At 55.0% G+C, this 27,792-nt stretch overlaps 2 protein-coding genes across 5 annotated transcripts in view; both read right to left on the bottom strand.

Moving 5' to 3' along the window:
- LOC116575931 (maestro heat-like repeat-containing protein family member 7) overlaps window positions 1–4,719 on the bottom strand; it is a 32,195-nt gene extending 27,476 nt beyond the window's left edge. The window contains exons 1-4 of the mRNA XM_032317558.1: window positions 4,368–4,719; window positions 1,266–1,330; window positions 476–598; window positions 275–354 (exon numbers count right to left, since the gene is read on the bottom strand). Coding sequence (XP_032173449.1) covers window positions 275–354; window positions 476–598; window positions 1,266–1,330; window positions 4,368–4,719 — 620 coding nt within the window. The remainder of the gene's footprint in view (window positions 1–274; window positions 355–475; window positions 599–1,265; window positions 1,331–4,367) is intronic.
- A 314-nt stretch (window positions 4,720–5,033) lies between these two features.
- Window positions 5,034–26,031, bottom strand: INAVA (innate immunity activator). 4 transcript variants are annotated; one of them, XM_032318872.1, is made up of 10 exons: window positions 25,550–26,031; window positions 19,411–19,559; window positions 18,553–18,677; window positions 17,912–18,028; window positions 16,948–17,170; window positions 12,159–12,212; window positions 11,093–11,303; window positions 10,693–10,866; window positions 8,173–8,836; window positions 5,034–6,891 (listed from the first exon to the last, which is right to left on the bottom strand). In XM_032318872.1, the coding sequence occupies exons 1-10, from the start codon at window positions 25,750–25,752 to the stop codon at window positions 6,799–6,801; spliced, it is 2,013 nt and encodes a 670-aa protein (XP_032174763.1). In that variant the 5' UTR covers window positions 25,753–26,031; the 3' UTR covers window positions 5,034–6,798. The 4 variants fall into 4 exon arrangements, with proteins under 4 accessions (XP_032174763.1, XP_032174760.1, XP_032174762.1 ...); XM_032318869.1 differs by having other exon boundaries at window positions 10,693–10,863; window positions 25,550–25,789; XM_032318871.1 differs by lacking the exon at window positions 25,550–26,031 and adding an exon at window positions 22,270–23,744 and having other exon boundaries at window positions 19,411–19,582.
- Window positions 26,032–27,792: the final 1,761 nt, after the last annotated feature.

Genomic DNA, 27,792 nt, shown 5'->3' with positions numbered 1-27,792 from the left:
GAGTCCCCAGAAAATTGTCAATGGCTTCCTTGCCAGGGAGGGAGGTCCCTATCTTGGGAAGACCTCCCTACACTGGGCATTTTAACAGGCTTCTAATAAAGAAATCAGAGGTACCACTACCACCCCTGGAGGCTGGTAGATGAGATGGTAATCATGGGGGCCTACCACCCACAGCCCAAAACTCAAATCCCCAAACCTTCCCATTCCTCCCAACCCGAATGCTCTCGGCATCAGAGACCCAGGGGCTCAGAGGAGGAAACAGCAAGGAAGGAACCTCAGGGCCACGATGCAGAGCATGGCTTGCTGACGCACATTGCTGACCAAGACCTCGGTGGATTCTTCAAGGATTAGTACCTAGAAGGGCCAGGAGGAAACAAGAATTTCCTCAGAGAGTGGGGCCAGCTCTTGGCTCTGGGAGCTGGTCATCCTCCTCCCTGGATGACCAACTCCCAGAAGAGCTCGGGGTCTTTCTCACCTCAATTTTCTTGGCCAGAATGGATTTGGGAAAGTAATCATTCATATTGCCATTTGGCTGGGAGCGAACAGCGCTGCTCAGGGTATCCACAGCCCTCAGGAACTTCAGCTTGTCTGACTGGGACTAGGAAAGAACACAGAAACTGCCTGCCTATGAGCCAGGCCTCAGTCCTTAGTCCCTCCTACAGGCCGGACCTGCAGCTTGTACCCCCAGACCCTGTCCCTTGCCGTCATCCCAGCCCTCAGGGCAGCCGGGATGGGGAGATGGATAGCTCGCTTGATTTCCTCATCAGTTCCTGCATCATCTAGACTGACAGTCATCAATGTCCTGGCCCCCTCAGAGCCCTCTGGGGCCTGTAGAGCTAGAGGTCCATAAGAAAGTTTCTTTTGCGCAGATCCTGTCTGCTGACTTGACTTAAGATTGTTCGGGTCAGAGGGCAAAAAAGGGCTGAATTTCGGGGTGCCTAGGTGACTCCGTCTGTTAAGCATCTGACTCTTGATTTCAGCTTAGATCTCAGGGTTGTGAGAGGGAGTCCTTCGTGGGGCTCCATGTTGGGCTTGGATCCTGCGTAAGATTCTCTCTCTTCCTCTTCTTCTGCCCTTCCCCACCTTCTTTAACTCTTTCTCTCTTTTCCCTCCTCTATGGGGAAAAAAAAAAAAAAAAAGCTGAATTTCAGGTGAATTCCAAGACAGGGCTAGTATTCAAAACCCAAGGAAGCATGAGTGCTCACTTCCTCACTTTTTTCTTCTTTCCTCCTCAGCTCTCAAAACGGTTCAGAGGATTTCCTTACCACTTGTCCTTGTTCTAGAAATTCCAAAATGAATTCACAGGCATCTCTTTCTGACTGGCGCAATCCTGCAAAGGGATGGAGTCGGAAGGAGTTTGGCTGATTATCTCAGATGGAATAGGAAAGCAGGGCCATTCTAGCCCCTACCCTCTACCAGGAAGGCTCAGAAACCATCAGAGCCTGGGTGTGTGTCCCAGCTCCAAGAACCAGCTTCTCCAGGCCTATGACCTAGTGGGGACCTCTGGAGCCTGAGTGGAGAGGCAGTCAGTGGGAACATACGTAAGAGTTCTGCATCACGAATGGCCAGGGACAGAAGGACAATTGTAAAGAGAGAGAACTTTAAGTCACCCCCAGTGGCCGCACATTATTGGAGCTGTCCTAGAGAGGCTTTTAAAATCCTGAATATGAATGAACTCGAAACCTCAAATCAGCCTTGGAAGCTTCATTGTCAACTGGGCTGGTAAAGGCCTCCGGGAGAGCCTCCCTGAGTAGGAATCCAGGTGTAGTAGACACAGAGGCTGAGAAGTAACGCTAAGAACAGAGCCTGTCCATCCCAAGGGCTGTCAGACCTTGGAGATGGTAGATGAATCAAGACCTTGGAGATGGTAGCAATGCTAGGGCCAGAGCAACAGAAGCAAGCAGCCCCGATTCAGGCTCCTTCACGTCGTCCAACCAGCAGAGGGCTCTGGGGGTGGGGCTTAAAGCCATGGCTCAGCAATTAAACATCTTTCTGCCTGAGTTCAAAGCTCAGCTCTTCTATTTTATTGGCCCTGTGAGCTTCAGCAAGGTAAGTCTCTCAACAAGTGCGAAGATGATAGCATCTATTATTGTTGTGATAATTCAATGACTGAATGCATATCAGGAGCAATCTTGAACAGATTAAATATCCCCTAGCTCCAGTCCTATCACCTTAATATGGGGACAATAATAATCACAGTATGTATGTATTATTATGAGGTTTGAGTTAATTAATTCATAATTAATTTGAATTAATGCATTTGTTAATTCATTTATAATTAGTTAATCTATAATTAATTCACTCATGTAAAATATAGGATAATCCCTGGCACATAGCAGGAAATTAATAAATCCATTCCTGGGCATACATTTATTGAGCACCTTCTATGTAAAAGGCACTCTTTTAAGTCCAGCTTACAGACATAGAGCTTACATACCAAGTGGTTCCTTCACAGAAACTACTGTTACTATTGTTCTATTTTTGCATTTGTTCATATAGGTTAGTATATATACACAGGAGGTCAGAGAAAATGTCATTGATTAAATTTGAGTAGTCTTCAAGGGTCAGTCCTTCAAATGAGGACCAAACCATACAAGATATCTAGGGAAAGAGCACTCTAGGCCAAAGGAACAGCACATGCAAAGGCCCGGAGGCAGGATCATGCTGCCATGATCAGGGAACAGCAAGGAGTATGTACCTGAGCAGGAAGAGCAGGGAGAATGGCAGAAGACAAAAGCAGAGCAGTGATGGGACAGGTCATGCGGGCCTTGCAGGGCCCATGGCAAGGATTGCTGTATGGACTCGGGCTTTTGCTCTGAATGGGATGGGGGCCCTGGGGAGGCTTTGCATTCAAGAGTGGCATGGTCTGACTTTTGTTTAACAAGATCACTCCGGCTGTTCAGTTGAGAAAAGATAGGCATGGAAACAGAACATGGCAGGGCGCGTGGATGTTGGCTCCCCCTGAGTAGCTGTGAGCTGGGTGAGATTGAATTCAAAGCCCCAGTGTCCTCTTCCCTGCCCAGCTCCTGGCTTTTCATGGAGGCAGGTCTGCAAGCGGACAAGTACCCAGAGCCTAGAGCTGTGAAGGGAGCAGCCAGAAGGGGGCTGACTCGTGTCCATGAAGTGACGCCTCAAGCCAGGGCTGGGCAATCACCGTCACCTCTGAGACTGAAATGACTTGAAACACAGCCCGGTCCAGGGCCAGCTGCTCACCCGCTAAGTTAGGATTCCAAGAGACTTGGCCGGTCGATTGCGAAAAAGTTACTCTGTGTGGCTTTTGCTTGTTAGGGTGTGGATTCCTCTGCATGCTTGGGGCGGCAGCCTGCAACTGGTGATGAGGGCCGCAGGAAGGACGGGCGTCAGCGCTTCCTAGGGAGGCGGCCTCGCCACCGGCAGGTGAAGCTGCAGGAGGCAGGCCATTTATAAGAAAAGGAACTGGCGGGGTGATGCCAGTGCCTGGCCCCACCATCAGCTTTCCTTTCCCTCCCCATGGGAAGATAGGGGCCCCTTGGAAGGGCCCTGATTTACCCCGGCTTGCCTACGAGTCTTCCATTCAGGGCTCTCCCTGCATGGGCAAATTTCAGATTCAGAAGGGTCTCCCCGAGGCCTCATTACTACTGTCTAAAATACAGAATCAGGGCCCTGCAGCGTCCCTCCGTCTGCCTCTGGGCCGAGTTGCCTCTGGGAGTCTTGCTGCTGAAATCCTCCATCTCCCTTGTACCAGAGGCTTCTGTCGCCATTCTCCAATTCCGAATCCCATTCTGCCCTGTGGTAGGGGAGCTAAGAGCCTGTAAATGTCGGCCCCTCCCAGACAATGCCCAGGAACACCTGCTTGTGGGCCAGGAGACCAGTGCCCCACACCTTGGGTCCCCAGACTCGCATATCCTATTGCTGGCTGTCCTTAGGAGAGCCTCGACACACAGCCCTAACCCCTGCTTTCTTTTGTCCCCCCATATGTTAGCTGGTCTCCGCCAGTCCTTTTCTGGGGAGCTTCCACCTCTGACAGGGTGTCCCCTCGGCACCCCCAGCACCCGGTCAGCTTCCCTGGGCCTAAGGCATTAAGTTGTCTACAGCACAGGATCAAGAACCCCGTTATCAGCAGCTCAGCCAAGTTGAAGATGCTTAGGTCCATGATCGGGGTGCTCTGTCCTCCAGAGACCCCTGGAGTCCCCTTCCCTCCACCAGCCCACCTCCATCAGGAACGCAGCACTACCCCCCACCCCCACAGGCCTAAGAAAGCCAAGTCCCTGAAGCCCACAGATTCCCACCGTCCCCAGGGCTCAGCACCCAGGGCCAGCCTGGAGTCACCCCTACCCGCAGCCATCAGCCCTTTGCTGTGGAGGACAACAGGCAGGCAGACCATTTACCTGACACACAGGGCACCTCAGATCCGGGGCTCACGCTTCTCCTGGGCCTTGTGGCTCCAGGGGGCGCTGCACTCCCAGGTCCTGTAGCGGCCCCTGCAGGCCAGGCCAGGAGGTGGTCCAAACTGGAACTTTCCGCCCCTGGGTCACCCCATGGTCCTGGGTAGAACAAGGGGCTGAGGGCGATCCTGCCCCCATATGGCGGAGGAGACCTTGTGGAGAATTTCCCCTCTTCCCAACCCCAAGGAAACTCCCCCGTTGTCCAGCTTTGGAGAAGGGGCTTCTTGTGGGAACCTCCACTCTGGGCAGCCAAGAACACAGCTTCAGGGAGCAGAACACTCCTAGTCACACGCATCACTAACCACGGCCCAGCCTGGCTCAGGGGAAGACTTCAGACCTCCTGAAGCTGCCACAAAGTACCCTGCCCTTGAGAAAGCGACTCCCAGAGCCCATCTCCTCAAGCCCTGGAGACCTAGGGAGCTTTGGCTGGGATTGTTCCCCATTCCGTCCTGTGAGGAAGGCAAAGAACCGGAGAGCCTCCCTCTACCACTGCAGCCGTCTCACCTGGCCAGACCGGCTGGAGACCAGCCTCCCCAGGCAGGCATCTGGGGCAAATCCTCTGCTCAGACAACCTGGCACAAAAGAACCCTTCATCATCAGCTCAACCAATCACAAAGAACAGACTTTATTGACATATTTGGCACTAAAACCCACACAGTTTCAGCCCCGCAGCCAAGTACCAGGCATCATACAGGACCAATAAGTTAACATAAAGGACACTCATGTGTGTGGGGGTGCTTGGATGTCTCCTGGCTCAGCCTAGGGAGCTCTGGGCTCCCAGAAGGACACGGGGAGGGGAAATAACTGTACATTAGTGAAAGGGGCTTCGAGACAAAACAAGAGAACAAGAATCCAAAGTAGGAGATTCAAATGTCATGGGGCCGGTGTCCACCCAAAAAGTGGGGGAGTTGCAGGATGTGGTCAGAGTGTAGTGACAGGTATGCAGGTGCTTATCCCCAGGCTCTCCTCCCCTCCCCCAGATTCCTGACGGGCCACCTAAGCTCCTCCCTTGGCAACCTTGCACAGCTGGCCACACCGCCTTCTGTCCAGGAGGGGGAGAACTGGATTTCTTTGGGGTCAGGCACCAAAGTTCTTGGAGGTTTAAGCTGTATTTGTAGTTTCTGTCCTAGTCCAGGGCACTCAGAGAGGAAAGGGTTCTGCATGGACAGAATCTGAAGTTAGCTCTGAGAGCAAAGAGGCCCAAGGATGAGGACCCAGGGACTACGGGATGGTCTTAGCACAGGCCGTTTCCAGGCCTGCTCAGGTCTTAGCACATGGGACAATTAATGAATGCTCTTGAGAGTGAGTAATCCCATATCCGTAAAAATAAGGACTTGCCCTCTTTCAAGGAAACCCAGTCTCAGAGCAGAAGCACAGCTGGCTGGAGAGCGGCAGGGCAGGGACCCCCACCCCTGCCTACAAGAACACACCACAGACATGGGGCCTTTCCAAAAACACGTGGTAAGGCACTGCTTTTTAGGACTACAGTGAAAAGGTGACAGAAGGAAGGGTGGGGTTGCCAGTCTTCACGACGCCCAGAGAAGCTGGTCAGAGCATGAGCTGCCCCCCGCCAAACACCACAGGCCAGCCCCCAGCCTGGGCCTCCGAATGCTACAATCTGGCAAAGCCTCAAATTCAAGGCTCAGAGGTCTGAGTCGATGTGGGAGCCCAGAGGGCACAGACAGCACATGGTAAATGACTGGGGCAGGGTTGGGGGTTACGGGGTGAGGAAAAGACAGGGTCCATCCAGGAAGACAATACTCCACCAGGACATAGAATCTTGAACCTACCACTTCGTGTGTGCATCACAGAGCACATTATAAAGGGGGAAGACGATTCTCCCCCTGCTCCCACACCCCTACAGTACCCACAGAGCTAGGAAATTGTGGGGTGGGGGAGGCACACTAGTATGCCTCTAGCTGCAGTCCCAGGGTCAGGAGCTGGTCCCTGGGGATGTTCTTGGAGCCCAAGGGCCGAGTCTGTGAGGAATCCCGAGTCTGTGAGGAATCCCAACGTGACCTCGGCCTCACGTATCCCCTGCCGCTTGCCGAAGGAGACAGAAGCCGTCAGTCAGACAGGCAAGGCCTCAAGTCCAGTAGACCAAGCTCTGGGGAATAATGCGTCATCATATTATAGGGATTTTGAGCACATATCACAAATATAAATCCTAAAGTCAGGGTTTCTGGAAAAAAAACATTAAAAAAAAAAAAAAAAAAAAAAAGGCACAGCCCCGGCTCATCGACCTGCGATGGGGGTCAAGGAGCTAAAGAAGGCACTCAAGGGGGGAAGGGCTCGGCTCCAGTCCTGTTGTGGACAAGTCTTTTCCAGTAGCCGGGCCGGGGTGTGGGGGGCACACGGTAACACCAGGCCTTGGTTACACCTGGCTGACGATCTCGCCATTCTCAGGCACAAAGACTTGCACGGGGGCCCCTTCGGGTGATCTCCGGGGCACATACACTGTGGCCACCTGCCAGGGTCAAGAAGAAAGGAGAGATCTGTGAGCAAACCAGGTAGAAATGTCCAGACAGCAAACGCGGGCACGCCACCCCCGCCCCTATGGACGCTGACCGGCAGCAACACGGGCCCAGCCTCTCAGCCCCGGCCCCGCCCCAGGAGGTTCAATGTCCCCCACTGATCACCCTTTATCTATTTTCCACTCCAGGGGTGTGACAGGCACCTTGACCTCCTACTCCCTGCCTTTCCTGGGCTCACTTCTTGTCACCCTCCCTGTTGGGCAGGTTGGGATGGGCTGGGCCTGGGCTAAGGGCAGGTTCAAGCTGGCAGGAAGGGAAAAGCAAAAGCCCGTCAGCTGGAGGGTGCGGCCCGGGACCGGGGCCAGACTGCTGCCCGGCCAGGATGCCAGCTGCAGCCCAGAGAACTGGGGGTGGGTGGGGGAGGGACGTGCAGCTGGGCCTGCTAGGAATCGTGGGTCTCAAAGGAGCAGCCTGTTGGTAACTTTTGGAGCACACCCCCTGCAGAGCCCTCCATACCAGAGAGAAAGAAGACAGGACTCCTGTGTTACCCCCACTTCCGGAATGAAGGTCAGGGCCACTGAATCCACAGTGGACACCCTTACGTCATGTCAGAGTGCTCTATCTTACCAGTCTGGCCCCTGGCCGATAAGAGAACCACTGACTAGTACTAACTATACACGATTCTGATCATTTTACACACACAGTAACTCATGTGAAGGTCCTGGCCCTCTGAGACAGATGCCTGGCCAATCCTTATTACTCCCACCCCCCAAGCCTAACTTCAGAGTCTGTGACCTTAACCTTCAGCCACCCTGCTTCTCAGCCCCCAGGTGTAGAGGGCTGTCAGAAGAAGGTGACACACAGGCAATCACAGGTCCTGGCTTCTGCGAACACGTTTTCAGACTCCCTTTGTCCTGAGCCTTCAGGTCAGGAGATTTGGAGGTTAATTCGGCTTGGACTTCCAATTATGAACAGAGGCTTATCTGCTTTGCGAACCATCTATGAAGCTATTAAGGAAAAACGTCTCTGCTCTCTTCCAGGATCACCTCCACCAGCGCAGGTGGGTATGTGTTTTGGAGCCAGAGGTAAAATTAGGAGATGCCCCAAGGAGAGGTCCGAGGGCCTTGCAAAGCCAGGGGGAAACGTTTTAGTGGTCTGTCCTTCCTGGCTGGGGGTGGCGCTGCAGGCAGGCCGCCTCTCTGCTCTGGACCCGCTAGAGTCCGGCCCTTCCCCCGGCGGCAGGCCCCCTCCCCGGAAGCCCGGAGCCGTCCTACCTGTGTCCGGGGACCCGGGGCTCGCCCAAAGCCCTCTCTTCCGGGGGGCAGGCTCCGGACACGGAAGGCCCCCTGGCGATCCAGCGAGTGCGGGCGGCTGCTCCGGAGGCGCGCGCGCTCGTGCCACGACTTGAGCTCCTCGGAGACGGCCGCCTTGCTGAGCGCGCGGCCCGCGGGGCTGTCCTTGAGCGAGGGGGTCCGCAGCACGCGCCCGTGGGGGGCCACCAGGCGCTGCCAGCGCAGGTCCTCCTCGTAGGCGGGGCCCAAGGCGGCGCGGCCCAGCTCCCACTCGGCGGGCAGCGGCAGGGCGCTCTCGGCCACCAGCACGTAGCGCCCGGGTGCCAAATGCCCGGGGGGCAGCAGCAGCTTCGGGTAGAGCGCGCCGGCCGGGCCCCAGGCCCCGCGGTGGCAAGGCGGCTGGGGCGGGGACAGCGGCCGCAGGAAGGAGATGTCGGGGCTGCTGCTGCCGGGCGACGTGGGGTGCGAGATGCTGGAGACGTCGGAGCCGCTGTCCTCCGAGCAGGAGTGGTAGGCGGGGTGGGGCAGCGGGGGCTTGGTCGGGGGAAAGCAGGATTCGGGCACCGTCACGGTGTAGTAAGTGGGGCGGCGGCGGGGGAAGGCGCTGCGACCTCGGCCCTCGGGGCCCGCCCGGAAGGAATCCGTCCTGGGGGAGGAAGGGGAGATGCACTGAGTCTGGGCGTCTGGGAGGCCCAGGCTCTTCCCGCGGGCCTTGAGGGGCGGTGGGGTTGGGGGCGGTGACGATAAAACGGCAAGGCGGAGGCCTTCCTCGCAGGAGGCATGGCTCACAGGCTGGGGTCTTGGGTCAAAGCTCCCCCAAATAAACACCCAGATCCCCCCCTTCCTGCCCTCATGTGCCATGCTCCTGCTGCCTTCACACTTGCACTGTTTGTGAAAAGATGCCCCAGCGATGTCTCCTATTTTCTCCCACCTTAGGGACCCTGTGTCCAGCTGCATGACACCCACAGAAACGTGCAGGGAGACATGGCCAGGTATCTAAGCTGGACCTGTAAAGCTGTGTGGGTCACAGACCATGGGAAGGAAGCAGATGGCCCGCCATCCACAAGCCAAGGAGAGAAGCCTTAGAAGAAATCAACCCTAGCCTGATCTTGGTCTTCCGGCCTCCAGAACTGTGAGACAGTAAAATTCTCTTATTTAAAACACCCATATGGCCGGGCTACCAAGCTAATATAGAGTAGCTGCCGTCACTGTGTTCCTTCCTAGGGCGGCAGCCCAGGACCTATAGGGGCTGAAATCCAGCCCTCACTGTTAATAGGCACTACAGTGGGGCTGTGTCTGCCCACAGGGGGTGCCTCTCATCCCTCTGCACATAGGCACCGTTTGTAAACTAGACCGGGAAGTATGTAAAATATAAAATTCATTGCTTGACTTGAGAGCAGTTGTCCCAAGCCGCACCCCACCTAGCAATGCCTCACAAGCACATTTCAACCCACAGAAGAACCCAGAAGTCGTGCCCAGGGCATTCGTGTGCTGCCTGTCCTAGCTCTGTAAAACACTTGGAAAATAACATCCGACTGATTATCATTATTTGCAGATTCAGTCTTTGCAAAAATCTCCCCCAGCAAAAATGTATTTGTAACCTCCAATCGACACTCACAACACTTGTGGTCATGTGTGGACGTGCAGAGAATGGTGAAAATTTGGGGATGCCCACTAGGCACATTCTCTGCTGAGGCGGAACAAGGCAATGCTCTGAGCTCTTGTTGTGGCTTTTATACTATAAACGAGTATCCTCTCCACAGTCTAGTTAGTGCAATGTGTTTCATATTTTTGTGCTCTTTCTTGGCGACTTTACTGTTTAAAACAGCTCCAAGTGCGGGAAGGCTCTAGATATATCTTCTTGCAGAATATTAAATATTACTTGAGCTTTATTTGGGCATGACCTAGAGTGCTATTGGCCAGGAATTCAAGGTTAATGGGTCAATAATATATTTTAAATAAGGTGTCTTTAAACAGAAGCACACATGAAACAAGGTTATGTACTGATCAGTTGACAACAACGTTGTGACTAGAAGCTCTCAGAAGCCTACCGCACTACCTGCTCTAGGAGCAATGGTTCAGTATTATTCAGTGTTTGCTGTGATGTCATGGGACGCAAAACTACCGCAAATAATGAGAATTGACTGCACATCAGTTAAGAAAGTGAATCATCCACTGCCAGCCACCAATAATAAAACAATCTTAAACAATTGCAAAAGTGTCTATCAAGTTCCATATTCTCTTGCCATAAGAGAATCTGGCTAAGGTGACGAAACATGAATTGCGTTGTGCAGAAAACAGCCTGCTTCACGAATGACACGCTGATTGTGCGTGGCATGGCCTCTATTGAGAGGTTCCCCGAGGAGGGATCCTAGGGAGAAGCCACAGCACGTGGCAGGTGCCATCCACAGTCCTACCTACATCCTAGAAGCCACCAACACCCAAATGTAAGCTCTCAAGAGTGGGTCCCCCTCCCCCTGCACCTCTGGGGTGACCTCTTACCTCAGAGACTGAGACTGGCCCCTCCTGCCTTGGATCTCGGGGGTGGCTGGGGCGCTGGTGCGGCCCTGCCGCTGGCCAGGAAGGCTGCGGATGGGAACCACATGGTAGGATGCAGGCTCCAGCAGCCAGAGGCTGGAGGTGCTGGGCCCATCCTGGGGCGTGGTGGCTGGGCTGCTGAAAAAGGATGAGAGACAGGTCAGTGGCAAGAATGCCTCCGTTGTGGGGCTCGAGTTGTGCAGAGGAAGGAGGGCACAGTGGAAGGGGATCCCCAAAACTCATGCCTCCCACCATCACACAGTTAAGGAGAGGGGCAGTCTCCCAGACCTTCCCCTGTTGCACCCCTCCTCCAGCCAAGCACAGCTCCCACCTACTCCCCACCCTCTTTCCTCCCCATCCTGACCTGGACTCGCTGTTGGGTTCAGAAGACTTTCTGGGCTTCTCGTAGGGGTGGTCCAGGCTAGTCTCCTTCCAGGGGCTGTTCTGGATTGGGGCCCGCTCCAGGCCCCCAGTCTCAGGCTCCGCGGGCTCCAAGCCCTCGAGGCTCTGGGGTGGGAGAGGCCGGGAAGGTGGAGCTGGGGACTCCGGGGGAGCTTTTGGCACCTGGGACTCCTCTGCAGGGGTAGAAGAACCTGGTGAAGTCAGTGGCTGACAAATAGGCCCAAATTGGCCTGTGCTTTGCTCTCCCTCCCGAGGCTGCTTGTCTGACTACTCCAGGCTGTGGCTCCAGGCCCAGATGCTCGAAGATGTTTTCTTCTCCTTTGGGACTGCCTCTCTCACAGCTGTTTTACACCTGCCTCCTTCAAGAAGTCTCCCCGGATTGACTCTGCTTAACTCAAAGTATTCCACCTTCTAACCTTTGCTCCCACTACCCTGTCTGCAGCTAACTTTCTGCGTACTGATTTTTCTTGTTCATGCTATGCTATTCCCTTATCGACCTGGGCACTCCCCTAGGCAGGGTTGTGCTACCCTCTTGGTCCACCTTGACCTCCAGCATCCTTAGGGTTTATAAACAGGGTTTTTAATCTATTGACTGTTGTTTCCATCCCCAGTGCTACCCTCTGTTCAAAAGGGACAATGATTATGGCCAGATGGCTCTTAGGATCTGACAGGTGCATATTGAATTAATGTCCCAGGGCAAAGGCAGGGACACCCCCCACACTGTATAGGCTCTGCTAGAATTCGCTTTTTCCTTCCCTGTCAAACTGATTGAACTTCTAGAATGGGAAAAAGTCGACACATTCCCACCCTCAAATAAACATGGGCAGGGGGACACAGAAATGTGCATCAAGCAAGAGCACAGACCCTGAGCCCAGCCTGGCAACCCCACCTTCACTGGGTCACTAAATGTCCACTCCCCACTTGAAGGCCTCACTAGTGAACTCTGCCAAAGCCCCCCCCCTCCACCCCCTCCCCATCTTCCAGTAGGAGCCCAGCCCTAACAACAATCCCTAAACTACCCCTCTCACCTTCCTCCAGGAGCAGCCCATCTGATAGAGAGCTGTCATCTGAGGCACTGAGCTCTGGGAAAGTCAAACGGGAGAGAAGGAGATGAGGAAATCAACCCATAGATCTGGATTAACAGGCAGTATTGACCCCACCCCTTCCTGATAACATCCCTTATCAGGAAATACCAACTGCGTACTAAATACTATATTAGATATGAATATATTACTTGAAAGTAGAAAAGAATCAGAAGTTAGGAGCAAGAAGACAGGAAACCTGATTTTAACCCTGGCTCTGCCATTACTATGCCTTGAATAAGCAATTTCAATGCTCTGGGCCTCAGTTTCCCCATCTGTCAAAAAAGCCAGAGCTTCCTCTGGGTTTCCTGACAGTGGAAGGGAAAGGCAAAGGATCATTTTGGAAGACCCTCAGGATGAAAATTATTTCCCTAACTCTTCCAGTGTTCTGAGATCATAAATACAACTCAAGGACCCCAAATCTGAGAAATCCTGCATTACCAGCACCGAGAGCAGTGCAAAGTGGGAATCTGAGCTGTGGGGTTGGCCTGGCCAGATACGGAAGGCTCTTCAGTTGGTGATATGGTGGGTCACCTGAAGGAAATGGGAGTGTGACATTTCTGCATGGTATGGCAGCAGCGTGACCCAAGAAATCTGAGGGAACGTCTATTTGCCATTGCCCTTGGACAAACTGAAACTTGGGACCTTGCGAATACTCCTAAAATGACCTGGATGGAATTCACAAAGTATTTTCAACTATGATAACAATGATGAGGGAACATTAACAATAGCTAAAATTTCTGTGCATGCCTGGGTGGCTCAGTGCGTTAAAGCCTCTGCCTTCGGCTGGGGTCATGATCCCAGGGTCTTGGGATCGAGCCCCACATCGGGCTCTCTGCTCAGCAGGGAGCCTGCTTCCCTTCCTCTCTCTCTGACAGTGGCTCTCTTCCTCTCTGCCTACTTGTGATCTCTGTCGGTCAAATAAATAAATAAAAATCTTCAAAAATATAAAAATAAAAACAATAGCTAAAATTTCTGTTGTGCCAGTACTTTTCTAAGTACTTCATATATATTAACTCATGTGATCATCAAAACCACCATGTAGGGTAAATACTATTATCATCATATAACAGCTAAAAAAAAAACAAGGCTTGGAGGAATTGAGGAACGTGGCTTAGGTGAATCCACCAAAAGGTGACTGAGTCAGAATTCATACCCAGACAGTCTGACCAGACTCTGGCTCATCACCATGACCATTTATTTGCTCTCCTGTTAGCTGGCATCTAATGTGTAAGTCATTCTCCAGAAAGTTCTAAGAAAAGTAAACAATTCCAGCTATCCTGAAATCCTTTATAACAGGGATTGGCAAGCTGGGGGTCCTTGAGCCAAATCCAGTTAAATAAAGTTTTATTGAAACACAGCTACAGCTTTGCTTATGTAATGTCTGGCTGCTTTTGAGCCACAGTGGCAGAGTTGAGTGGTTGTGACAGAGACTTTATAGCCCATGAAGCCCATAAAATATTTACTCTCTGAGCCTGTACAGAAGTTTGTCAACCTTTGCTCCACAATTTAAATGAAATAAAAACTCTACCGAGAGTCATTCTTAAACCCTGTAGGGCATACTGCCCAAGGAGCTGGGCCGACTCCCAAGCAGTCAGCTATCCCAAGGTGTGCTTGGCTCACACTGGCCTTTGCTTTGGGGATCAAATGAGGAGACACCCTTTCACTGAATTCTAGTTCTCTGCCTCTGATCTTTTCCAAAACCCTGGAGAATAAAGAGTTTTATTTTTCACGGATGCTAAGTTGAAGAAATTGGGGGACTGTTAACTATCATAGCCCCCCGCTGTCCCTGGGGTTAGTTGTATGTTTTGGTTTGACTATATGGTCTGGGAAGAAAGACATCGGGTCTCATCATCCCTAATCTTCATAAAAACAAGCAGATCATTGGCCAGATTCACTGGCCCAAAAAAAGTGCACTGCCAAAAAAGTGCACTGGCCAAAAAAAAGTCCACAAGGGTCATCTGGGGACCCATTGCCTTTGTAGAGGTAAGGAACAGGCAGGTCACATGTATCTGCAAACACAAGCCATTGCTGAAGGCTGCTCCCTGTCTTGGCCACGCAGCCCCAACCCAGCCCTGGATCAACCTTGCCCTGCCCTCGGTCCAGCAGTGGCCCGCGGGACTCCCCAGGTGGGGCAGTAACTGTGGAGATCATACCCACAACATGAGCCTTCTCAAAGGTTGCACTGTTTCACGGGTTGCCCCTAGCTGCATGGGGCTGTGCTAATTAAAATGAAATAAAATTAAAAATTCAGGTCCTCAGTCACATGGGGCACATTTCAAATGCTCAGGAGCTCCTCGAGTGGCTACCATATTGGACAGCACAGGTATAGAACATTCCACCATAGAACATTCCCACCATAATTTCCATTATGGAAATTCTAGGAGGCAGCTTGGCTGAAGGCAGGAGTTGTCAGTCAACAAACACATTCAGAGCACCTACTACAACCGGAGGTTGGGTCCTGGGGAATTTCTCCTCCAGTTCACCGTGGTAAATTAGCTTAACATCTGACTGCTCCCCGCCACCTGCAGGGTACTAGCTAATTACTCCCACCTGGCATAATTAGTAATTATCCTAAACTGAATGAGCCTTGAGCAGAAACCAAGGGAGCAGGTGGGCTTTTTCTTCCCTTTTTTTTTTTTTTTTGGTTGTTGTTGTTTGTTTGCTTTTTCTTTTTAATTTCAAACACCTTTCAGCTACTAACTAATTATTAATCCTTTTCTACTTCCTCCTTCCAGGGAAAGCAGGGCTGGGCAGGGGAGCCAGAGAGCAGGAATTACTTGCTCAAGCCACCGCCTCCTGGGCTCCCAAGGGACGACATTAGCGCCCAGGACCTCATGCCCACGGTCAAGGCAGGGTTTGAAGGTAGAGAATGCAGGGTCTTTCTCTGGTCTGGAGGCTGAAAGGCAGCCGCTTCACCCCGTTTCCTCTCTACAGCTCCGTCTTCACCTGAGCTGAGGGCCCGCAGAAGGCTTCAGAACGTCCTGCCTCCCACGGTGGGTTAATCAAAGCCCCAAGGCAAGTCCTGACCCCCTCCGTGCCCCCCACAAGGAGCGTCATGGTAGCAATGGCAGCAGCACAGGGACAGCACCCCCAACCTCCGCCACCCCACCACCTGCAGGCTTGTGAGCAGAGGGGGCTGCGGGATAGTACCAGCTGGAGGGGGACCCAGGCGGGGCTGAGACAAACCGGGACAGGGACACGGAGTAAGTGAGTCCTTAGGGACCTTCCTGCCTGAGTCCATAGCTTCCCTTCAAGGGGGCGGAGGGTGGGAGGTACTGTCAAGTGTGTGGACCCTGTCGGAGTAGAGGGAGGATGGAGAACTTCTTTTCCATCTGTGCCTTGGAGACATGGAATGCTACCTTGCAGCCAGGCCAGGCCAGAACCAGGTGACCCAGAGGAGTCTGGCCATCTGAGCCTGTGTCAGGTGCACCGGTCTCCTGTGTTTCCTGGGCCAGCTGTCCCCCAGAGGCCCCTCTTGCCTCCTTTGCTTCTACTAGAGGTGACCTGGGAGGTGCTGGGTCCCATCCTTTCTCCCAACATTAGAGGGAGATGTGTGGCAATGGAGACCTCCACGACCTGGGCTGAGAGCATCCCCTAGTCCAAGGCATGGGCCACCGGGCATGGGGGACTCTAAATACAAGTGTCCCCAACCAGGGGAGGAGAACAGACTCAGCAAAAAAAAGCCAACCGAAGGTGCAGGGTAGGAGCCTGATGGTGGGAGAAGTAAACAATTCCCCGTGCCCAGACCGAGGCGTTGGCATCCAGTTCTGCCCCGGGCCACTGCTCCCCACCCCACCCTGGTTCTCTCCCCTGGAGCTGGGGAGGTCTGGGCTACCCACGAGAGGCCCGGGGTCAGGGCAAGCAGGATGCCCTGAGAACCGGCAGGGAGGGCTGCAGTTCGGCCTAACAAGCTGGGTTCAGTCCGGGGAGAGCAACAGCCACACCAAGGGGCTCAGAACCACTTGCCAGCAGGTAACCGGAGTTAGAAGCACGGGGCTCCAATAATGGCAGGCCCTGGGCAGGCACACCTTCTGAGGTACCCCCACAGCCCCAAGTCTCCAGGCCACGGGGCTCAGGACTAGACCAGAGGCCCTGTGAGAGTGGAGAACAAAAGTGGAGGCCTTCTCCTGACTAGGTGGTTCTAGATACTTAAGCAAAGGTTGGGTGTGGCATTTGAGGGTATGAATTTCCACCTACACATCCCACAAGCAGCTCCGGCCCCTGAAACAATTCAGGGAGCAGCTGTGAGTACCAACAGTAGGCCCCTGAGCAGCCTGACACAGGCCAGGGGACAGTTTCTCAGCTCAGAGCCCAAGCTCAGGGAAGCCTCCCATTTCCCAAACCATATACACCAGCCCCGGGGCCTGGAGGGCAGGAGGGCAGCCCTGCCCACTGCTGCTGAGCGGACCCTAGGACTAAGCTTGAAGTCAGCCTGGGGAGCACCTTTCTGCCCAGGAGGCCGCCTTGAGGGCAGAAGACATTGAGAAGGATGAGGAAGGAGTGGACTGCTTTCTAAGGAGACGGGGGAGAAGCCCTTTGCCACGGCCTGTCGGGGCTGCAGCAGGTCAGGGTGGGGTAGTGGGGGACCGAGGAAGCGGGTTTTGAGCTAAAACCAAGCTGGAACATTAGACACGGTGCTGGGCACAAAGGCAGATGCAATGGCCCGAGTCCCGGCCCCTGCCATCGCATGTAGCTTGCACGTGGCCCGGGGCTCTGGGGGCGGCTGGCTCACCTCGGCCCAGGGGCAGGGCAGCGGTAGAAGGGGGCCCGCTGGCGCGCCGCTGCTCGCCCAGGCAGCGCTCCAGCTCCCTGAGCTTCTTCTCCTCCTGCAGCATGGCGTGCTTGCGCTGCCGCCGGGCCTGCCTGCTGAGGTTCTCCTCCCGGCACAGGCGCCGGGCCGCCTCAGCGATCTGCAGCTGCAGGGCCAGCTCCCGCTCCAGGCTGCTCAGGGGGTCCTGGGGAGGCGGGAGAGGCAGGGGGCTCACTCAGGGACCCAGAGAACGGCCCTGACCCCCTGGGCTCCAGATCCTGACCCTAAGCCCCGGAAGCAGGGACACAGAGAGCTGCGGCTGAGGCCACGGGGAGGAGGGTGGGGTAGTGGGACGTGGCTGAGAGCAGACCTGTCGCCCTGAGAAGTGGGCAGGGGGACCCACCCACTAGCCTGCCCCCTGAGCAACCTGAGCCAGGCAGCGTGGGAACCAAAGTGGGACACTTTCCCTCCTGACCCCAAGGGCTGGTCAGGCAGGCCCGGAGAAACTTGCTGCCTTTCACACCACAGGGAAGGGATCCTAGGGCCCGAGCCACCCCCACCGCCTGCCTGCCTGCTGTGCGGAGAAGGAGGACAGCCCTAGGGGCCAGAATAACCTGTTTAAACAGGCCATTGCCTCTCTGGGCTGGTGGTTGAGCTCTTAACTGATCTTCTGCCTACTGGCGACCAAACCCAGCATCTTCACGAGGTCCCAGCTCTCCCAGCTCCTGTGGCGGCACCCCTTCCCACGGCCACCTGGGCTGTAGGTTAGTGGGTGTCCCTCATCAGCACAGAGCCAAGCTCCCCGACGGGGTGTGCTGGGGTGAAACGGAGATGGCCAGGTCCTGGCGGAGCGGCTCTGCCTCAGGAGCTAACCCCTCCACATGGCGTGGCCTTGGCTCAGTGAGCAACACTTGTGGGGGCAGGACGGCCCGCTCGGGCTCCTCACCTCTCTGTGCAAGGCCCGCTCATCCAGTTTGTAAGCTGCTCCGATCCTGCGGCGGACCTTAGGGGCCTTCTCCCCTGGTTTGAGGGGATACTCTGCTGGCAAAATACCCGTCAGCTCCTGCGGGGAAACAAAGTCAGCCAGGCCCCTCTCCACGTACGCAGCCCTTGGCCAACCAGGAATTGCCAATCCCACGAGCTCTGCATGGCCTGTGCCTGCCCTTCCCCGGAGGCCCCTGCCCACGCCTCACCTTACCCCATAACCCAGAGTACCCCATAACACTCACTGGCCTCTTCAGGGCACCCCCTACCTTCCGTCCTCTTTTCCTTCAAACTTCAGGTCCCCCCTCCTTCAGAGATCGACTCTGGCCCTGGTTACAGTCGCGCGCGCCTCTGTCCACTCCCGCTCCAGCCCTTCTGTCCTTCCCTCCCTGTGCCGCGGGCCCCACCTGGGTTATTTCCTTCTCTCCCCGAGCCGTCCGGTGCCCAGGCCAAGTGCTGCACGCGGGATCTAGGCCTCACCCCCTCCCCTTCTGATTTCCAGAATTCCCTCCCAAGCAGCCCCAGCATCCCAAACTGTGGCTCAGATTAACCCCAGGTTTGCTGGGTGGGGGGGGGGCGCGGGGGGCTGGCTGGGGCTCTCACCGCCTCCCGAAGGCAGAGTCTCTTCAGCTCCTCCAGCCGCGCCTCCAGCCGCGCCTCCAGGGCCCTCTGCTGCTTGCGCACCGCGTGCGTCAGCTCCTTCACAGGGGAGACGGGGCTGTCGGGGCCTAGGGGGCAGCAGGGCACAGCTCAGCAGGTGGGGGAGACCCTCTCAGACACCTGTTAACTATCCCCGGGGTGGTGGTGGGGATGTGCTCACATGTACACACACACACACACACACACACACACACTCGTGTACACACACAGCCTCATCCCTGCCCACAGATGACAGGTCAGCTGCTGCAGCCTGTGTCATAACCACAAACACATCTCCTGGCAGTTCCAGGTGGCAACAGGACAGCTCACGGGAAAGGGCTGGCCTCCAACCCCAAGGCAATTTGCAGTGACGGGCGAGCTACAGGCCTGAGCTCTGTTCTTCCCCTTCCCACCCTCCACCCCTACAATTTACTTCTGCCTCTACTACTTCCTCCTTCTCTTTCCCTCTCTCTTTCTCCCTCTCTCTCACATATGTGCTTCTTTCTTCTCTTCCGTCAGGAGGACAGACTCAGGCCAACCAGAGAGACAGGACCTTTCCAGTAGCCAGATAAGATTTTTCTACTTCTTAGTAATCACTAGGGCCAGAGCTGCAGAGACCTGTTCCAGATAGGATCAGACCTCCAGGCCAGACCATCCGGGAAAACGGCAGCCCGTTGGGTATCCAGCCCCCAGCGGAGGCCTCTCCCAGCCTCCCACCCTCTCCACTCATCTTCCAGCCACTCAGCCTGGCCAGCCCTGGGGCTTGCGGCCTCGGAGAGTCAGGCTGGGGGCCCACAGGGCGGGATTCCCCAAACCACTCACCCGACTGCAGGATGATGCCGCTGTCGGTGTCGCTGACCTCATCCTTACTCTCCATGATGGATTTCGGGGAGGAGGGGGCACAGAGTAGGGAGGGGTGACGCCGTTCCCAACCTGAGCCAGGATGTGGTGACGGCCTGCAGGGTCCCCAGCTTCGAAGAAATAAATAAATAAACTAAAACCGGCTGTAGGTAAAACCCCTTGGTTCTACACAGACCTTAAGTAAGGGTCCGATATTTGAGGGCAGGGGGAGGGGAAGTGAGGACCGGGTTTCTGGGACAGTCTGGGGTCGGGAGGCCCTTGGTGCGGGGGGTGCTGCAGAGAAAGCTCGGCGGGCCTCACTAGCAAAACTGTTCTCGGGGGGGGTGCTCTCTGAACCCATCCTAGCCTCCTGCTGCCTCTTTCTGAGTGGCCACAAGGACCACTGAGGCTGGGGAGAAGGATGAGGGAAAGAGCAAGAAAGAGGAGGAGAGGAAAGCAGAAGGGGGAAGAAGTCTTCTTGGGGCACAGCGGTTCCCATGGGGCTGACTATCCTCAGACCCAGGAGGCAGGAGGCCTGTCCCGCTGCCCAGTGGGTGACAGACAGTACTGGGTACTAGGCCAAGCCTCTGCTCCAGGGCCCTCAAAGCCCGTGCTGCCCAGCCCTCTGGACCAGAGTCTTCATCCAAAGGCAGGTGCCAGAGAGCTGCCCGGAAGCCCTGATGTAATTCCCAAGCCACTCTGTCTAGGAGACCCCTCAAGGAGGAGTCAGCCAAGACCCCCCTATACCCCACAGCCAGGGAGGCCCAGTGTGTGTATGTGTGCGTGTGTGTGTGTCTCAGGGTCACGGGTGGGGTGGGATTTGTGACTAGAGTGGAAGCTGCTGGAGGACAAGGAGGAGCCGAGATCACCCACTCCTCTGCCTCCCTGGGCTTGAGCACACTCGGTGGCACAGGTACAATCTCAGAATGCGTCGGCCCAGCCGGGCTCCAGCCGCCAAAACAACATCTGCTGCTCGCCCCCTCTCTCCTCCCTGAGTTCACACCCCTGCTCAGGGTCCCTGCCGGCCAGGGTTCTGGCAGCTGTTGGCTGGAGCAGGGAAGGGGAGAGGTGGGCGGAGACCAGGCAGGCAGTCTGGAAGGAGAGCCCAGCCACCTCCTCACTGAGTCAGCCCATTGAGCAACAGTCCAAAAGTCCTTCTGAGTTTCTGTCTGGAGCTTATCCTGCCGGCCTACCGCACAGGGCCACGGGGTGGAGGAGGTGGGCTCCGCCCTCCACCATCAGCCCAGGGCCGAGGAAAGCAGGCCTTGGGAAAACTGAGCGCAAAGCAAGGCGAGAGGGAGAGAGCTGCAGGCAGCCCGGTCCCCAGGAGGACCTCTGCTTCTCGAGACTGGAAAAGCAGGAAGGATGGGGCTCTTTTATCGACCTCCATCAACCACTCAGCCCATCGAAGGACCGTTGAGCAACAGCAATAAAAACACAGCCCTGAAAACAGTAGGTACCTGCCCTTTGGAATTCCAATTCTCCAGGAAAGTCTAGAGAATGGATGGTAGGATTAAAAAAAGAAAGAAGTTTATGTGGGGCCTTTGCAAACATGCCAAAGAGAGAGAATGGCCCATGTTCTGGAAACCCAGAACAAGACATGCAGTGGGGGAGCCACCCATGCGCGTCCCATCCCTCCGGAAGATGAGAGCAGGCCTGAGGGGCAGGCGGCTGACCCAGCCCCCACCCACCACAGGCAGCCTCCACCCGTCCCCAGCAGCCAGGGGCAAGGCCAGGCCACAGCTAGAAAGCAAGGCCCTCACAGCTGGGATGGTGAGGGCATTTTGCTTTGGACAAGGAAGGAGGTAATGTGGGAGTGAAGCCATTAATTAGTCACACTTGCTAATTAATTATTAACCATGAAGGCGTTGCCTTGGGAAGTTGTGATAACTCAGCCTGGTTCCCCTCCTTGACTGTTGCCGTGCAGAGTAGGGTCACCGGGGCAGGGGCGCGGATGTGAGAGGAGACCCCCACCTCCTGCCATATCCCCCTCCCCCAGTGTTCACTGCCAGGGTCAAGAGGCTGGCCCTGGCATTCACAGTGGCCCCAGTCTGACTGACGCTGGGCGCACTTGGGGCTAACTCGCGGCTCCAAGTAGAGCAAAGAGCACAGGACCTGAAGTTGGGAGATTCAAGTTCAGCCACTGCCCATGCTGTCCTGAGAGAGTCGCCTGGCCTGGCTGGGCCTGCTTTCCTCATAGGCACAAAGATTTAGATAGTCTGTAGGAAAGGCCCTGTCAAGCCCCGGCTCTGAATCTGGACCCCTCGGACAACGTAGCCCTCCTTGCAGTATGGACCCTGCCCAGGTCCCCCCTCCACCAGCGGGACAGAAGTCTCTGGAGCCTGATGCTTCAGGCATTGCTTTCCCATAAAGGCAGTTCAGGGAACACACTGAACCCCTTCCCGAGGCAGGAATCCCTCCCTGCCCTTCAGACCCTCAGCACCCCCGACAGCAAACCCCAGTCCTGGGTCCTAGGAAGCAGGTCACCTGACCAAACAAGGTCCCCGGAAAAAGGCGAAGGAAAGAAGAGGCGAAGACGGGAAAACACCCGCAACCCTCAGGCTGAGCACCCTGAGGACCCTCCCCCATCCCAGATGTGCCCCCAAAGCCAGCTCCTGGGCCTCTCCCTTTCTCCCGTAGAGGCTGAGGTCTGGGAACTACAGCAGAACAAGAGGCTCCTCATCTGGGCCCACCAGCACCCCCCCATCATCCTGTGCCCAAGAAACAAGGAGGAAGGGGGTGTTGGTGCTGGCCACCGCAGGCGCTCCCTGCCGCCCCCGTCCCTCGGGGCCAGTCTGCCCCTCAGCCCCGAAGACCTGCTCCACCCCGCTCCGCCCTCACCTGCTTCTGGGGTCTAGTCCAGGATTCCGGAAGCACCCCTTGTTCCCAGGTCAGGGGGCTGAGGGGTGTCGCATGCCGTCTCAGGGTGTCCCAGGACACAGGCAGGCCTCCCTGTCCTCTTTCTCTGACCTGGCTCCGGTGCTCCACTCGCTGCCGAAGGCCGCCCCTCCCTCTGGTCCCGCCTGCTGGCCTGCCTGCCTTTCCTCCTAGGCTGCCTGCCGGGCCAGGGGAACCAGGTTACTTGTTGTGACTTGAGTCAGAGGGGAGGAGCAGGTGAGCAAGTCCTTCCCTGAACTAATCCTGCGGTGGCTGTTGCCAGCGGGCAGCTCCTGGGCCTCTGCACTTCCGGGGGCGGGGACTGGGGAGAAAGGGGGGCTCCCCAAAGAGGAACCCCAGAAGAAGGCAAGAGGGGTCACGTCTTCATGGCCTCAAGGGACTCTATGCAACACGGTGAGCTGTTAGAGGCACAACTGCCCTCCTGACCCTCAGTTTCCCTTTCCAGAAATCAAGGCCTGCAAGACCCCCCAGAAAGAGCGTGAAGGTCCACAGTCCATGGGGATACCAGCATGAAACTGACAAAGTGACAAGAAGAGCTCATTGCTCTTTCCGTACACTGGAAAGGAAACCAAGGCCCGAGTTTCGTCTCTCTCAAATCAGGTTTTAAAAAGCTTCAGGCAAGGCAGTAGCTATGGAGCTCCATACGGGAAGGTGCTAGGATCCTAAGGACAGCAGGGGTGTTCTCTCCTTCCATCCTAGACTTTGCCCCCCAGGATCATCAAGGCCTATTTGTTACTTACAGCCATGCCTCAGCAGGGTCCCTGAACATTAAGCTGAACCCCAGCCCTGTCCCCTGCTCCACTGGGACCCCAGCATCTAATCAAGGGACCAGAGACCAAAAGGCAACCCGTTCTCTACAGAAAATACGCCTCCAGGACTCCCACCCCACTGAGCCTCAAGCAAACCAAAAACTGTTCACAACTTAGCCCATTTCACTGAGAGAAGCAAGGGCTAAGGCGGCCTGTTGCTTCACCATGGACCACACAGAGACATACTGTGGGTTAAGGACTGCACCCCTCGACGTGTCATCCCACCGCCTCCCTTTCTCCCTCTCTGATACTCCCACTGTGCCCCTCAACCTGGGGTATAGGCACCTGTACCTCTCTCTGGATTGATTCCCTCCTCCATCCTCACCTCCAAACCCCATCCCCCTCCCCATTCCTCAGGGCCAGGATGATGGAAGTCTGCTCCACCAAGCAGCTCCTGGGGGCCTGAGCTCTGTTGCTGACGTCCCCAGAGTCCCTACACACATACCCTGCTCCCCCTCACATTCCTATACGCACCTTCTTTCCAAACAATGCTAGCCCCAGAGTCCTCCGGGCTGACCACCTCCCTCTCTCCAGGCTGAGGCTGAGGGGCCCCGAGGGTGGGGGGAACCCCTCCTGTGAAGTGGAGCCAGCTTTCAGTCTGGTCTCCCCAAGAACCCACAGCCCTTCCCTCCCCACCTAGTCCTCCCCATCCCCCAGTAGACTTGTCACATTCTTTCAATGACAAACAGAGAGAGATTGACTCATTGTAACTGGTCCCCTTCCTCCACCTTGCCCATCCCCCAGCTCCAGGTGGGGGGGGTGATAGAAGTTTCTAGAACTAGCTGATAGCATGTATTTTAACTCACAAAATGAAATTAAGACAATCACTAAGAGAACCAACTATATGGAAATACAGTTCTAAAAACAGAAAAACATGGTAATATATATGCTTCTTTATTAACATTAAACAGGATCCAGCAGTGGATAATTTCATTGAGGAGATGAACGTTAACAATACTTCAGACAGTTACAACAACTGTAATGGGTATAAAACGATCTGTGAATTCTATCAATGGCAAAGTCACAAGTACCGCCTGTGGTTTCTTGCCTTTGTAATTGAAGGCAATGCTAAATTTTGTTAAAGGTTGGTGTGAAATAAAAAAAAATTTTCCCATCTAAGTTCATAAACCCTCTGAATTCTATCCACAGATGCTTTGGTGCCCAGGACCCAGTTAAGAACCCCACCATCAGGGACCCTCCCATCTCTGAGCTCAGAGGAGAGAAACACAGATAATCCACTCACTGCGCTGATCCCCTGGAACTCTCGAAAACCCCCTTGTTCCCTCAAATTCACATGCAACATTTCCTGCCCAGCAAAACGTGAAGTTTGGGATGGTACTAGCAAACCAACTCCACCAGATTCAACAGGTCGGATCTCACTGTCGGCCATGCCTGTCAACTCAAAATACCAAAAGGGAGGTGGGCATCCCAGAAACTAGCTGGGAATTTTGGGGTTCACTGCCTCCCTCCCCGTCAGCCTCGGGGATTGGGGGACTGACTAATCAATGCCCTGCCCCAAAGCCCAGAGCATCCACACCACTTGGCGGTGGAGGAAGTGGTTTCCCTGAGCAGAGTTAAAGGACTTGGAATCTGATTGTTGAGAGGCGAAAAACTGCATCTCTTTCGGGTTTTCAGTTCCCAACGACAAGTCCCAAATCAGGAAACTTCCACACTCTGTAGCCATCCACTCCAACATTGTTTTGAAGTCCCTTCTTTAAGTTTCTTCTAATACATGAGATTGGAAGTTGTTCAAAGCCAAGGGCCTCCTCCAACCACCCTCATATCGCCACCAGCACCCAGCCCAGCACGGAATCGCACGCTCCGAAAATCCCACTTAATGAATTAACAAAGCAATGGTCAGCTGCCGGAGTCAACAGAGCAGAAAAAAGCCAAGGAGCCCGGGACCCTCCAGGCGAAGGCGGGTGGGAGAGGGCTCCTGAACCGTTTTTTTTTACTGCACTCTTCTCTCTTCCCACTGGGAAAGGTGTTCTCCTCCAGCAGGCGATGGTGGAGTGGGCTAGGACAGGAGAACTCCATTCTAGCCTGGAATGTGCCCTGAAATCAGACCTCTAGGCTTTCCTTAAAAAGCCCCTTTGTCCGTCCACCCTGCTCCCCTCCCCCACCGCGCCCTCCGCATCCAGGCGGCCCCAGACTTTGCTCCTTTTGTTTGGCTGTTTTCTGGCTTCCCGGAACCTGGCCAGGGGATCCACAGGCATGGGGAAGGTCGAAGAAGGGTTGAGGAGTCGGAAATGTGCACTTTGGGGAGGACCTTGAAATTCCCACCCCTTTTGTAAATTACTCCATTCCTTTTAGGGCCAGCTCCGTTAAGGCCGAAGACCATGGGTTTAGGAGCTTGAACTCCCCCCAACCCCTCAGTTCACCCGCGCTGCTTCCCCCTAAGTTTTCCCCCTTACCTGTCCCATGGAGATCTGGCGCCGCCCGCCTGTCCCCGCGCCCCCTGTTCCTGCCTCGCAGCTTCAGGACCTGCTTGTCCAGGCCATCTCCTCTCTCCCCAAGTCTCCCCCCGGCCTTCCCTCCCGGGAGGTATTTCATTTAACTTCGGCATTTGCAGCATCCCAAATGTTAAAGATCCCAAGACATCTGTCCCCTGGGGCATACCAAGCCCATAGGAAAGAGGGGAAAGACTCAAGAAGGGATTCGAGATTCCGAGCCAAGAGTCGGGGCGGGGCCCCCTGTCGGGGTGGCAAGATGCCAGCAGGAATGAGTTTTCTTGGGAGACCCCCGTTCGAGGAGGCGAGACTGCCCCCTTCTCCCGCTTTGGGACGCGGGCGTGGCGGGACACCCCCCGCGCTGCCAGTTTCCGCCGCCCGGGCGGGAGGAGGCTCGGCTCTCCGGCCGAGGGCCGCCTTTCATCCGCGCGCTCCGGCCTGGCCGGGGGCCGTTTCCATTACCCGGGACCCCGGGGTGAAAGAATGAGAGAAGCCGGCAAGAGGGCGCCGCGCCCCTCCCTCGCAGGCCCCCTCCCCCTCCTCGCCGGTCCCCTTCTCCCTCGCGTGCACCGCGCTGGCTGCGGAGCCACCGCGCGCTGGCGCCGCGGGAATTGCCTCCCCCTCCTCCGGCCCCAGCCCAGTCCTCCTGGGCGCCGGCTGGCCGCACTCCGGCCGGGCCAGGAGAGGAACCCCCTCCCGGTGAGCGCCTCCTACTGTTCCCGCCAGCCTCGTGCCCCTCCAGCCATCCTTCATTCACTCTTCCCTGCTTTCGTCTGTCCAAGAATCTTACTGAGCACCTACTAGTGCTCAGCACGGTGGATCACAGTTCAAATTCTTCCCTGGATGATTCCCCAGTAGAGAGAGGCGAGTAATCAAGTAGCAATAGTATGAATGAAGTAAGGGCTAGAACCCAGGGTCGACAGAGACAGAGAGGAAAGGGGAAGAGGCTGGGGCAGAAGGAGGGTCGCAAAAGCAAGAGAAGGCAGCGCCAGGGGAATTTGGGAGGTATAAGGAGGATTTTGAGGCAGCAATGACGGGATATACAAAAGCATAATGGCAAAGAAGCACAGTAGGTTCTAGGAGCTACAGGGAACTTAGGGTGTAGGATGAGGCAGAAGGAAAAAAATGAAAACAAAGAAAGACAAGCCTAAAGTGGCAGGCAGAGGCTCATTAGGAAGAAGGGTAGCTCTGTGCGGTTGTCCAGGTTGTGCACCATACTAATAAGGAGGGCTCATTGGTGTTCCACCCACCAAACTGTGTGGGTTCTCCCTAGAGAGGGCGACTTTCTCCCATTAATACAAAAGCACTGTCTGAACTAAGTTGACTGAAGAGCTGTGTGGGCTAGCTAAGGCTTAAGATTTTTATCCTGAGGTTGAAGAGAGGCTACTTGTACTAGTCAAGGTTCTCCAGAAAAACATAATCAATAGGTATAAATATATGTGTGTGTATACATATACATTAGAAAGAGAGAGATGCAGAGAAAAAGAGATTTATTTTAAGGAATGCTATTGGAATTGCTGACAAGTCCAAAAGCTGCAGGGTGGCCTGACATGCTGAAGACCAGAGAAGACTGCAGTTCAAGTCCAAAGGCACTCTGCTTACAGAATTCCTTCTTCATCAGAGAAGGTCAGTCTTTTTCCTATTAAGGCCTTCATCTGATTGGATGAGGTCCACCCGTATAATGGAGAATAATCTGTTTTACTCAGAGTCCACTGTTCCCTTAAATGTTAATCCCTTTTAAAAATACCTTCACAGGGCGCCTGGGTGACTCAGTGGGTTAAAGCCTCTGCCTTAGGCTCAGATCGTGATCCCAGGGTGCTGGGATCGAGTCCCGCATCGGGGCTCTCTGCTCAGCAGGGAGCCTGCTTCCCTTCTTCTCTCTCTGCCTGCCTCTCTGCCTACTTGTGATCTCTCTCGCTGTCAGATAAATAAATAAAATCCTTTAAAAAAAAAAAAAAAACTTCACAGAGGGGTGCCAGGTACAACTTTTGGCTTGTGAGTTTGAGCTCCATGTTGGGTGGAGAGACTACTTAAAAGTAATAAAGTAATAAATAAATAAATAAATAAAATACCTTCACAGGGCGCCTGGGTGACTCAGTGGGTTAAAGCCTCTGCCTTAGGCTCAGATCCCAGAAACATCCTGGGTAATATTTGACCAAATATCTGGAAACCACAGGCATAGCCAAGGTGACACGTAAAATTATCCA

Source organism: Mustela erminea, chromosome 17, assembly GCF_009829155.1.
Source record: "Mustela erminea isolate mMusErm1 chromosome 17, mMusErm1.Pri, whole genome shotgun sequence".
NCBI lineage: Eukaryota > Metazoa > Chordata > Mammalia > Carnivora > Mustelidae > Mustela > Mustela erminea.
Note: the sequence above shows the minus strand (reverse complement) of the source record. Positions and strands in the feature narration are given on the sequence as shown.